This window comes from Dromaius novaehollandiae, chromosome 4 (genome assembly GCF_036370855.1).
Source record: "Dromaius novaehollandiae isolate bDroNov1 chromosome 4, bDroNov1.hap1, whole genome shotgun sequence".
Lineage (NCBI taxonomy): Eukaryota > Metazoa > Chordata > Aves > Casuariiformes > Dromaiidae > Dromaius > Dromaius novaehollandiae.
The window spans coordinates 59,239,539-59,252,934 of record NC_088101.1 but is presented as its reverse complement, the minus strand read 5'-3'; the positions used below and the strand labels follow the sequence as shown (position 1 = coordinate 59,252,934).

The window sequence follows — 13,396 nt, the reverse complement described above, 5'->3', positions numbered from 1 at the left end:
ATTCAGTGAGAGGCGCCCAGCAGCAATCGGGAACCCCCTGAAAAACGCAGTAACGGTGAATCAGCCATACAGCCAGGCAATCAGCGAGTGGGACCCCTCTCGATACCCTTTGCTCCTGTTTCCTCGCTCGCTGGAGTCCCCCCGCGGGCCCGCGGCGGCTCCCCTCAGAGGGCGCCGGCCGCTGCCTCCCGCCGGCGCCGGCGCCGGCGGGAAGGGGCCCAACGTCCGCCGCGGCGCCGCCCCGAGGAGCCGCTAGGCGCCGCCCGCGCGCCGGCGGCCGCCGCGTGCCGGGCGGGCTGCGTGAGGCGGGCGGGTGCGGCGCCGCCACCCCTCCCGGTCGCGGCGGCTCGGCTGCGGGGCTGGAGGGACGACGCCCCTCGGAGGCTCGTACAGCGGCGGGCCATGTTTGCCCTCTGGAAGGCCGCGCTCTCCGAGACCCTGCTGGGTAGGTGCGGCGGCGCTGCCGGGGGGCGCGGGGCTGCGGCGGGGGCTGCGGGCGGCCGTTGCCCGCGGCCGTTGGCGACGGTTAACGGCACCTGCTGCCTGCGTTTCCCGAGCGCGTGCTCCCTCCATGTGCCCTGCAGCCGGAGCGGAGGTTACGCCGTGCAGGAACCTGCCCCGCAGAAGTACCGCCGCGGGACGCTCGCTTCGTCTTGCCCTGGCCAAGGCTGCGCGGCGCGGGCAGCGGCTGCGCGCGGTGGGGCCGGCGCGGCCCTTCCCGAGGGGGAGCGCTGGGGCCGCTCCCCCATTTCCACCGCCGGCTTATCGCCCACGGGGAGGTACTGCTGCCTCAAGGCGCTTTAAAATAAAACCTTCTATTGGCAACGAATTAGTAATGGTTACTGGTTGGCGTTCTTTTTGGTTGTTACTCCACTACACTGCTTTTTTAAATTTCTCTGTGCCGGAATGCCTTCTGGCTGTTTGACGAGTCTAGGATTTATTGCGTGCTTTCACTTAAATGTTTGCGCTCGTGTTTGTAGAACCGGTCCTTAAAGTGCTGTGCTGTGTTGAACGAGGTGCAATGTTGAGCGTGGTCACCAGGCCTCGTACCTGCGGGCCTTGGGCTCAGCGGCGTGGTGCATCTCCTGCAGAACGCGTAGGGAAGCAGCACGGCACGCGTGAGTAAGGTACCTTCGGGGGAGCGGAGCGCCTTGTGCTTATAGCCGCTCAGACGGCCCTTGCACACTGAACAAATAAAGCCTTGGAGCAGGAATGTCCGACTCGCCAGAACAATTCACCTAGCCACCAATCTGCCCCCAAGGAGCCCCGAGGTTGTGGTTGGATTACTTAGTTAGCTGGCATTGTCCCCTCTGAACGCTATCCCTTTCCGTAAAGGAGCATGCCTTCCCTGGAGATCAATGTAGGGACTGCTCTCTGAGTGGGAGAAGAGCTGGTTTCTTCTCATCATCCTAGTTCCTGTGAAAAATATATTTATTTAACTTGAAATAGTGAATATTTCTTTGCAGAAAATTACTATTGTTACCTGAATTACTTTCAAATATATTTAATATTCTACATTTTAAGCTATAAAGGGTGTTTTTTTAGGTAGTCTCCAGGAAGCCATGTTGTAGAAAATATATGATTTTTCTTTACTTTTTTAGGCTACATTTCTTGGTCTCTTTACCATGCGCTGCCGCCGATGATCTATTACTTTCCCCTTCAGACACTGGCACTCACCGGTTTAGAAATTTTTGCTGTTGCGTTCTTTTCTCCAATATTCTTGATAATTGGTCCTTTTTGGAAGCTGGCTAACAACAAGTATATCCTAGCCCTTCTGAGACTGACTATGGTTGGTAAGTAAGCATTTGCTATAATGTGCTGTAAATTCCATCTTGGTATCTGGGCATAAGAATAAACATTGCAGATTCCCTTAAAAATCAAATGATTCTGATAAAATATAGGGAAAAAAGTTCTTTCCTCCCTCACAAATTCATGCTGTCTTAAGCTTTTAGATACAAGCAGAGGAATATTCCTTGAATCCATTGTGTTGGATTTTAGAATAGTACTGCATAATTAAAGGCAAATCTCCCTTCAGTTTCATTCCTAGAAGTTGGTACAAGTCATGTCCAATAGGAAAAAAGAGTTTTCAATATTACATAGAAATCAGTAGAGCAAAAATTTTTTTTTTAATAGCAGTTCTCTGTCTCTGACAATGGCTAGGGACCAGATATTACAGAGCACTCTGGGGCTATTATAAAAGTTAGCTGCCTGGGGTGTTAGGTTCTTTTTAATAATTTTACTTTCTGAAACACTGGAATACTTTTTTTTTATGTTAAATATATTTATATGCCTGTAGCATATTGATGAGGTTATAGGTTCACTGTGAACATGGGATGACTCTCATATTCTGTCAGTTCCACAGGAAGAAAGATTGATTTTTAGATAAAACTTCCTTGCTGTTCATTCCATCTGCTCCTCCCTAAATCAAGACTCCAGTACTTGCTCACTCCTTTTCCTTCCACAAATGCCTGCTTAAATGCTCTCTACCTTCCAGCTGCATTTCATCTGGGCTTGCCTCTTGGTTCTTCAGCTAACTGGTGTAGTCTTAGCTTTTGTTGATTTTCTGCAAGTTTGGTGGGAGGTTTGGCAGCTGCAGCCTAGCTCAGAAGCAAGTTACTGCTAATAAGTTTGTAGCACCTAGATGAACTCAGAAGATCAAAGGGTCTCTGTCCTGCATGAGGGAAAATGATGCTAATCAGTGGTGACTTGCCTCTTTCTGAAGCAATGGTTCCTGTCTCCTAATTTATCAATATAAGATGATGATTGGAGAATTGTTTTCCATATAATTTTACTCTTTTATCAGTAGAAGACAGAATAGGATCATCTTACTTACTTTCTCAGCATGACTCATTTTTTTTTAGAATTCTTATTCTTTATCTCTGAAAAGACACCAGAACTGAACACAGCTTATTGGTATCATCTCTTTAGATAATATGTAGTTTTACCATGTTCTCTTCTTTTTCTACTCTTTCTGTCTTATCCAGCCTAATACTTTTTTTTTCTTTTTTTTTAATAAACTTTTCAGTGAGCAGTTTTCCACTGAGTTTTCTGCAGCAGGGCCCAGGGCATTGTTTTCTACAATCTCTGTTAATTTAGAGACTAGTAATGAGTTTGAGCATTTCAAATTGCACCCTGAATTCTTCCATGGCAAATTTTGTATTGCTGTGATTTATGGAATATCATTTAAGATTTATTTATTTATAGTCCTTCAGATCATTTTGCTGGGCTTTCTAGTATGCTTTGCCTAAAGAGACAGGAAAATTGCTTAGATCTGTGTAATGCTTCTTCTGCTAAATAAAGAGCAGTGACAGGCCTGTAGTGCTGCATAAAGCTTGTTTGTGTATGCCTGTTTTCTTACATGCATCACAAGCTCCAGAGGAGATTAACTACCCCCCACCCAGCGCCTCCCCTAGGCGTCTGGGGTGTATTAATGGAGGTGGTGATAGAAGGGTTCCAGCTGCAGAGCTGGGGAAACTGGAGATACTTAAGTTGTCGTCATCCGCAGCCAGTGCTCACCCAAGGTTTGCTGTATGCAGATATGACATCCCCTTTGGTCCGGCCTAGTGCATCTCTGATGCCTGCAGCAACCATGTCCCCCTGCTCTGTCTCCTGGACACTCCTGATATTGTCTGCCCCTTGGCCAGCCTACACCTTATTCTCTCCCAGCCCTACTGCTCTTCATTCTATTCCTTTTACTGTTACTCTGTGGTGAACATCAATATTTGGAGAAGATGTAAGAGCATCTTCCTAACCCTCTTTGTCTCCAGCAAAGAATTTAGCAGCCAGTGGTTACTGTCAGTCTTTACTTGCCTCCCTACTTCTGGTCATTAAACCACTTTAAGTTGTCCAGATGCCCTTGCACAGACAGTGCTGGGCTGTAGGTCTTTCCATATTTATCTTTTTACTTACTTTTCATCATTTTGTCCTGCCATTTAAATTCTTCCTGTCCTGTCTTACTGTGCTTCTTGTCTTCCTTTTCTTCAGCCATTTCTACTTTCTCTTCTTTGTACATGGATACTTCTTGCTTCCTCCTCTTTTTGATCTTTCTCCCTTTTCAGAAAGGCCATGGCCTTCCTCTGGGGCTTTTTGAACAATATCAGGCAGAACAATCTACCCCACACATACCCCGCCCCATTCCACTGGAAATGTTCGATCTTTAATTTCACAATCATAAAAACTGGAAATGCTTCATGCTTTACTAAAACCAGAATGCTTAGAGAGTTGGGGATTCTTGTTTTGGATAGAAAAGGCTTGTCCCTTATCCATCATTCTCTTTCACTTTCTTTTTCTTTTTCTCTCTTTTTTGCATTTTAGGAAGCTTTATTTTCTCTGAAGCTTTTGTTCCAATTTCTGTATCCTTCCATGCTGCTCAACTTTCTGTGTCGTTTAAAAAAACCCCAGTCCGCTATGATCCTGTCCATTTGTATCTATGTCTCCAGACAACACACAGAGAATATTTGCATGTTTGGATAGATATGTTTGCATTTTGGGTGTGCTACCTCAGCTGAAGGTGTGTCTGCAATATAAGTAGGCAAACCCACTCTAGCTTTAATCTGGCTAGCGCAGGTGCTGAAAGATTTGATGAGGCAGAGTTGGGCATTTCAGCACAGTTTAGCAACTGAAATCTGTGTGCATTATACAACCTGTGGTAAAGTCCATGCAAGTACATCTTCACCATAGTTAGTGACCTAAACCACTATTGATTTTTTTCTGCCAGCTTTGCTGCAGGTAAAATGAGCAGATAGACAGTTGGAGGATTCCTAGCGTGTATTGCCAGAGATCATGAGTCAGCAGCTCCATTTCTATCCTTCCTTGCTTAAAGACTCTTCAAGTTTGACTCATGTTCACTTAGCAAATGTCTGGCAGCAAAAGGTGTTGCATCTCCTGCTGCTTCTGTCCTGGGTCAGAATTTGCCACTCCAACTGTGAAGTTATGGGAATGTGTGTGACCCATAGTCACTTAATTGGAAACTTGGTAGCTGAGTTTAAACTGCTGGTAAAGGTAGGTTCACTGTGTCTTGGGAGATGACAGAGCTGCACATGCATGGTCTCTTCCAGTGGCTGGGGAAGTTACAGTCTTTGGTAGTGAGATGAAACAGGCTGCTATTGACCACTGTCAGATAGGGGACACTGGGCCAGAGAAAGTCTTCTTACACAGTAAGGTCAGTTGCCTATTAAACTTTGTGCAACATATGCTGACTGTTTCTTCCCAGAAAGGAGAAACCTCAAGTTTTATGACTTTTGAGTTATGTAAGTCCATTATTCAGAGGTATGAGTATGCTTAGATATTTTATCCATATATCTAATTATGGAATCAATTACCACTAGTATCTAAAGTAAGGCAATAACTGTAGTCTTGGATAATCTCTTTATGTTTTTTTTTCCCTGAAAATGATAACTGCTGTAATGTGAGTGACACATACCTATGTTTGATCCATGCCTACATGTCTTTGGTTTGTTTAAAAATATGTAGTATCATGTGTTTTCATATGAATGTGTAGCCATTCATATTGCAGAAAAGATTGAACTAATGCACAGGAAATCTTTATTACCTGATCTCTATTGCACATTGAAGCAAACTGTGTGTTTGTTTGTAGGAAGCTTAGCATCATATCAGACACCAAGTGCTTCAACTAGACTATTCATCTTGGCTGTTGGTGTTTCTTCCTCTTTGCTGGTTCAAACGGCAACATGGTGGTCAGGAAACAGTTTACAAAGGTATTTTTTTACATTGATGGGATTGCAAATAACTTCTCTTTATCTTAAAAAGTTTTTTTTTTTTTAGTAAGAAAGATTTTTTTTTCCCTCAAATGCATCACTGCTTGAAAAATGATTCTTACAGGTTCATCAGGATATGGGGCTTCATTCTAGGCAAGATAATGCTACTTGTTCTTCGAATCTGGTATACATCACTAAACCCAGTCTGGAGCTCACAAGCTGTCAATACTGTCATACTGACACTTGGTTTTATAGCAGCAGTGGAGGAAATTTATTCGGGTAAGCGTATCACAGTAAAGAAGGTTCAGCTTAGTTATGAAAACATCCTAAAGCATGCCTGTGTGTGTCACTGGTTTTGTTGTTTGTTTGTTTGTTTGTTTTAAGTACAGTCTGGTTTTAGACGTATCTGATGCATGAACCCAGCTGCAGACCTTACAAACCATAGCATACCTTCATCTGCCCATCAAATCGCAGAAACAATGCTGCAATTCATACAAGCTGTAATAAGTTGATGTTGGGACTGCCAACTAATTTCAGTATTGGTAATGCAGCAATTAGACAAACAAAAGGATAACCTAGACCTGTAAAACCAGAATGGGTTATCCTCTCCCCAGCATGAAACATCTGTGCTATCTCTGTTATTTTCTTGACTCAGTCTGCTCTTTCAGTTCCTCTGCCAGCATGTATGCTTTGTCAGAAGAGGGGAGATAGGACAAAGCTGAGGAACAGCTGATGTGGGAAAATAAACAGGAAAAATTGGAGGAGGGCACGAGATGTCGTCTTGAAAATTTGCCTCAATTCTTGAAGTCTCTGCACAGTGACACAACAGTGAGGGCTGGTAATCATATTTAAAAACCGTGAAGGTAGTGTTGCCAAGGAAAACAGTTATGTTGGGGTGGATAATTAAGGCAGCTCATGTTAAATCCTCAGAAGTGCCTTCTCAGTATAACCTGAATTAATTAATTGAAAGATAAGACCTTATATGTGTGTAAGTGGGTGTAAATTGGCATCGTGTATTGTGTGTAGACTTGCGTGTTGCCTGACATAAAATAAACCAGGGCTTTCATAGCAAATTAGGAAGGGAATGTTCTGCAGCTATAGTGTGATTGGGAAATGCAGGCTTCCCTCTGTGAACGCTGATGACAGGACACCATGCTATCATCCAACAGATATGTATAATACAGGAACTATTTTCAGGATTGCTTGAGAGTTGTTAAAAAGCTTTGTTGTGACTTCTTTTTGTATCCATACCCTCTGAAATCTGAGTCACACAAAACATTAAAAATTATCATGTGCTTTTTATAGCACCCCAAAAAACTAGGAATCTGATATATTAAGCTTTGGGCAGTGCATTTTGGCCTGGAAGCTGAGAATGTGCCACTAACATCAGTGGTATGTCTCTGAACACATCTGGGAGTCTGATCACTTTTATTTATAAGCTGTGGTGTCTAATTTTGGATGCCTGGGTTTAAAACATTGTCTTCAGTGCTTTTATTTTCCAGTAACATTTAATGCTTCAAGAAACACTTTCCAACAATAATAGCTTTTTTGTCATTAGGAATATAGAATTGTGTTGTTTGTGTAGTAAAAGGTATGGTCTATTTCTTTGCTTTAGAGTATTATAATTGTAGACAAAATATCTGTCCTGTGTTTAGTTATCTTTAACTACACAAACTTATACTAATGTAAATATTATCATGAGTGTTCTTTCTGTTTTTGAAATACTTCTTAGGTGACAGAACAGCATGATCTATACAACTAAAGACACTACTTTCTCCTCAGACAAGAGAGGATCTAAAGTGCACGGAAAAAAGAGGAGAGAGGGAAGGGAGTTTATTTCTGGCTTCTTCTGAAGTGTCAGGTTTTGTTCTTATCAGAGTTTAGAGTTTCAGAGAACAGAATCCTCTAAATAAATGCTAATAACTTTTCTGCTGATTTTCAAAGGCAATTTAATGATTTAAATTCCAATAGTATGAATAATCATATGGGCAGGTTGCCATTTTTGCACAGGTTAGGTGAGTAGCTTTTTCTGACAGACCTACTAATCTGTTATTAGAGATTTTTTCCTCTTATTATGAAAGATCAGATAAGTTAGCTTTTATGTCTGAGCCAGTAATTTATTCTGAAAATGTTGTGATCTTGGCTATGTCTTTTTCTTAAAAACTCTTTCTCGTAGGATTGGATGCTTTGTGTGACTGTATTCCTATTCTTATTCTAGGTGGAGACATGAAGAAACAAGAAGCAAATAAAACTGGTAATGCAGTTAGAGGGACTGTTTCCCAGCCTAACTGGCTTTTGTCAGGAATTGCTTTTGGCAGCCTCATGTTCCTCACTGTGTGGATATTTGGGGAGGTCTCACTGGTTTCTAGATGGGCAGTCAGTGGACATCCACATGCAGGCCCAGATCCTAATCCATACGGGTAAGTGTGGTTTGAGTTCTTATTATTTGAACAAAATAGTAATCAAAGGCCAATGCCACACTGGGTGGCATAAATTAAAATTTAACCAGATCAAGACATTCAGCTTCACTTACTTTTTCCAGGGGAGAGGGCAAATATGTCATATTACTTGATGCAATACTGGAAGGAGCTTAGTTAACAGATGGGAGTAGTATAAGACCCTGTGTAGAATAAAGTGGGTACAAGGTACTTCATACATAGAGCATGTGAATAGGGGCCTAGAAGTATTCACTCAATCCCTCTCATTCATTCTTGTTATCAGATATCTCTGAGCATTGCTTCTGTACCAATAAACCTTAAGATTTTCTAATCCAGAATGATTTTTTTTAATTTCAGCAAGAATAAAGTCTGCATTGCCATATTGCAAAACATTTTTTTAAATTAAGACTGAGGTTCAAGGATTTATGAATGAAGTGAATGCATCTATAATATGCAGTAAATGAATCTAGCTGTTGACTTTAGTGGGAAGGTGGTGGGAAATTGGATCACTTTGGAAATGCATGTAGACACAAAAAATAAATGGTGTGCAATATTAAATGTCATGCTTCTGTAGGAGTTTTGGTTAGGGAGAATTTAGTCTTAATGCTGTGCAGTGCTCACCCAAGTTCCAAAATCTAGAAGGAAACTGGATTAGTTACCCTGATAGTCAGCTTGGTGTAGCTGCAGGTGAGGTAGTTAATAATTTGGGGTTAGCACACACAAGACCTCTCCAAGTTTGCCAGCAATGCTAGGTGCTGTGGGGTCCCCTTCTTGAAGTGAAGAAAATATTTCTGTTCAGGGTAGATTCCTCCCTCTGACTTTATCTGAGTTTTTTTTTCTTTTGTACCAATATTTCCATGAAGTGCTTCTGCTGTTGAACATAGTTCACTTATGCGCTCTGATAAACTGCTGTTATTTTCAACTGGACATTTTTGATTTCACTACAAAAGGGAGAAGAAGCAGTGCAGTGTGAGTTAAAGATACATTGTGCTCAAGTGAGAGCTGCCTAAAACAAAAGGATTATAAAATATTACCAAGCATCCTTGCTTGTATGTTTAAAGTTCTTTTGTGAATACCAGATTTCTTTTTCCTTATTTTTTGTATCAGGGGTATAGTTCTGTTGGCACTGGCTCATGGATTGATGCTTTCATTTTCGAGTTGGTCTTCTGTCACCAGTTTTGCCTGGTTTCTTATAGGTAGGTGCAAATCATGAGCAGAATTTTTGTTTCTATTCCCTTACTCCCTTTATTTATGCCCTTGGAGTCTATTGCACCATGCCGAAATAGTCAACTGCTAATCAACGCTTCTTTTTCTCTGTGTCTGACTGTGGTATATGTGTGTCTGACCAGCTGACTAAGGCTTATAGGCCAGATCTTCAGGCTGACGCAGAGAGCATTGCTCTCTTGAGAGCAGTTGAGATCTGTTGAGGTTCTGTTCCCCCGAGTAGCATGTCAGTTATCACCTGCTGCACAGTGTAAGGCTACGTCTAGGCTTATGGGGTTGAGGTCACACTGAGCTCTGAATTCTGCAGGAGGCACAATAACTTGTAATTTAATGAGCAATTCACTTTGGGCAAGCTTACCTCTTGCCTCCTTGATTGTCAAGATCTCTGGGCAGTAAAATAGTGTGAACATCAAAGCAGCTCTGCTAGGGCAATGTATTTTTGAATACAGTGGGTTTAGGGTGGGGGTAAAGGGATCTGGGTCTGCTGGAGCTGGGCATCCATTTTTTGTGTGTGGGGGAGGGGTACAGCTATGCTGTGGAAGCTGCGGAGCAAGTTGGAGGAGAAGTGACTTGTTCTGCTCTTGAGCTGTGCAGAGGTAACTTTTCCGTACCTTCTCAGCATGGCTGGATGCAGCTCAGTCTAATTTGTAGGCCGATGTGAGTTAAACTTACTGATATAAATACTGTCAAAAAATCTGCTTCATTTTTGGCCTTAACTAATTGTTTGTAGATGTTAATTTCAAGAAGACAAGGCAATACTTCCTGCAAGGTTTAAAAATAAATCAGGACCTCAAAATGTGGAGACCTAAGAAAATAATAAATTATGTTTTGCTTTTTTTCTAACTCTCTTTTGGAGCATTTAGGAGCCAACACTTTCAAGTCATTCTCCGCAACCTTGAAGACTAGAAACTTAATGCAGACTAAGTTTCCTCCAGAATTACTTGTCTTCAGGAACAAAAGTAAAATATCAAATATCAGGAAGACTGTAATAAAGCCACAAGAACTGGCAATGCTTAAACAAGCAGTTGCCTTAATAATTTAACGTGTGGTGCAGGTGGCAGTTTTAAGAAATGTATGTGTTAATCGTAATGTGAATATGAGCACTTGATTTCCGATGAACGCATATTGCTAATTTAAAACAAGTACAGAATGATTCTTTAACTTTACCAAGCGTTGTATATGTTCAGAACCTAGAAGCGTAAAATATTAAAAATGTTTCTACATGCTTGCTATCATAACATGAAAGTTATTGTAGATAAATTATTTACTAAAGTACTACAAAGTTTTAAAATGAAGTCCTCTTGTTATAAATGTTTTTTGTGGTTATTATTGTTCTGCCTGGGGCCAAATCCCATTGCAGTCAAAGAATGTGTGGCAAATTAAAGATCTTGCAGTTGGTAAAAGACTAATAGTTATCTTTCTGTCCATCATATGGTTATCTAAAGGGGAGAGAAGGTCAGGGAAAGGAATATTTTCCCTTCACATTAACCCATTTGATTCTTTGCCTATCCTATCAGAGTAGGTTCATAACAGGCAAATACCTGTTAACCCCTTACAAATGGCATAATCCATCTGTTGTGCTGGGACAGCCTTATGTAACTAAGACTGTTTGAATTTGCTCCTGGTGATGTTTCTCTGCAGGCTTTTTGCTGTACCATCTGCAACTGAATAAACAATCTTTAAGAGAATGAGATGTTGAGGAAAGTGAGAGGCTGTCTTTGGCTATAGGGAAAAAACGTCCTTGCAGTGCAGCAGTTCTCATGACTGCAGAGCACACTTACATTTTCCAAACTCTCTTTTCTCCCGGAGAGACACTATGAATAGCAAGAAGGCAGATAATATAGTTGACTGGAACTCACTCCATTCTTTTCTGTCCCTTCACAGGTATAACATCTTCGGCTGGTCTCCTTTATTTACAGACCTGGAGCGCCGCTATTGCAGGCAACGTTCTTGCTGTCTTTACTATGAGTGTGTGGCCTCAACTGGCTGGACACTTTATTAGCTGTCTGCATCCTGGGAAAGCCATGACTACAGCCATGTTTGCCTATGTTCTTGAATTATTCTTCTGTGCATGGTGTACTGCTTATAAATTTGTACCTGGAGGAATTTATGCTAGAGAAAGTTCCCACCTTCTTTTAGGTACATTTATGACTATGAACAAAGACAAATATCCTTGCTTTAGCCTCAGCCAGATGTTTAGGATGTATCTAGTGTACAACTAGTCTTTCTAAATGCTCAACTCTCATTTGATTTGCTATGGTAAGAGTTTCTATGAGAAAATTAGAGACATCAGAAAAAAAAAAGAAAAGAAAGTACTTTTCTCCACTGTTAAAATATTTTCAAATATAGGCAGAAAATGGAATTGAGCTGAGGGAAAATGACAAAGAATTGGGAAAAAACTGAAGACCCAGTAAACAAATGAGGAGAAGATGTGTTAATCAGTCACCCTAAAAATATTGCTGCTCTGTAATCCAGGGTGTGGCTGCAGCTGTAAACTGGCTACCTCAGGTAGCAGCATGGTACCTCAGATGATAATGTCATTGCTGGAAAGTCAGGGTTTTATGAAGACTGAAAAGCCTTACTGGAACAGCAGTGTAATTCAGCTCATTATTTAGCCCTGCTCTGAAGAGCAGAGTGCAGCTTCCTGGCTGTTCTAGCCAGTCTGCTTCTGAGACCTGAACTTGCATTTCCATGTGACACTGCCTTATGCTTTGTGGCCACACCAGTGTGTTTGGTGGAATGTCGATAAGCCTGCAGCGTCAGAAACATACAGACAGACAGGAGAGGGATGAGAGAAGAACAGTAAGTGTCAGGTATTTACTACAGAGGAAGAATTGAGATGAGCATATAGGAAGATTTTAGTAAAAGGCTCCTTGATGAAGGTGGAGGGGTGGAAATGAAACCCTTTCTGGTTTTGTCTCCATGTGTTTAAAGGTTGCTAAAGATTGCTAAACATTGTCTTGAACTAAATGTGACGTATTATACTATGTATTTTTGAAAAGGGATAACGAATACTGTGCTTGACTTGTTTCTGTGATGCTTTTAGATTCCAAGTATGCTTTGCAACCACTTTCTGTCACTCCAGTTTCTTTGTCTCCATATACAATGTTTCAAATATTACAACAGTCACATTCAGGGTTTCAGCTTATGTTTTGAGGAGGGTTCCATTAGTTTTATTGCAGTTTTCTTTGTTCTCAGAGCACTCTGAGAGGTCTGTGGAAATGTTTCTTTCAGTTCATTTATTTTTATTTTTAAAAGTTATGTGAAGAAAGCATGTGGTAGAGAAGTGTAACATGCTTGCTTGAGTAATGCTTTGACAGAAAAAATCCTTTTATATAAAATTCCTCTCTATCACTTCCTTTGAAATACATACTTGTGATTGATTAACCTGGGATGATCATTGGGTAGTAATGCAGAGATGGCCCTAACTTTCTTTTATGTGGTAAAAAGAATTATGTGAACTGAATCCATCTCAGCTGATGGCACTACTTGATTTTTTTCTGTCTGAGAATCCAATTTCTGGATCTCTGATGCCACCTCATTGCTTGTAAAAGCTTTTCATATACCATGAGACTGTGTATTTGTTACTGTGCTTTCTCCCTTAGAGCTTGGCTTTTTGGCAAACTTCTTGTTGTTTTCTGGTTTCTTTCAGGTGCAAGTGCTATTTCTTGCTTTTTCCTCCTCTCCAATATCCTGCCTTTCTCTTGCTGCAGTTTGGGTAGGGAACCACAACAGGAAAAATGGCAATGAAAGTAAGATCTTTATATTCAAAACTTATGTGCTGCTTCATAGGGATGTAACAATGCTCAGGGGTCAGATCTCTGCTCTTCCGTTGGCTTTAATGGCTTTGGATCAGTCTCCTTTTGAGAAAGGTTTTTTTTTTGTGTGTGCCCCATTCTTCATTGGTCTAGACCCAGCTTCCTGGTTTGCAGACCTTCACTAAAACTATTGTAATGGGTAAGGGCAACAAGAAAATGATGAATAATGGTTATTTTATCTTCAGTAATAACTCTGCAA

At 41.4% G+C, this 13,396-nt stretch overlaps 1 protein-coding gene across 6 annotated transcripts in view; it reads left to right on the top strand.

The window, feature by feature from the left end:
* Positions 1–297: 297 nt before the first annotated feature.
* Positions 298–13,396, top strand: part of CWH43 (cell wall biogenesis 43 C-terminal homolog) — a 30,148-nt gene continuing 17,049 nt past the window's right edge. For 2 of the 6 annotated variants that reach the window (XR_010389072.1, XM_064511167.1), the window contains exons 1-9: positions 305–445; positions 981–1,118; positions 1,602–1,793; positions 5,597–5,717; positions 5,842–5,996; positions 7,936–8,137; positions 9,263–9,351; positions 10,243–10,338; positions 11,264–11,518. Coding sequence is in view for 5 of the 6 variants with exons in the window: in XM_064511167.1 (XP_064367237.1) it covers positions 403–445; positions 981–1,118; positions 1,602–1,793; positions 5,597–5,717; positions 5,842–5,996; positions 7,936–8,137; positions 9,263–9,351; positions 10,243–10,338; positions 11,264–11,518 (1,291 nt within the window). In the remaining variant the exon portion in view is untranslated. Of the gene's footprint in view, positions 446–980; positions 1,128–1,601; positions 1,794–5,596; positions 5,718–5,841; positions 5,997–7,935; positions 8,138–9,262; positions 9,352–10,242; positions 10,339–11,263; positions 11,519–13,396 lie in introns of those variants that run through there. The other 4 variants (XM_064511168.1, XM_026093793.2, XM_064511169.1 and 1 more) reach the window with 4 other exon arrangements.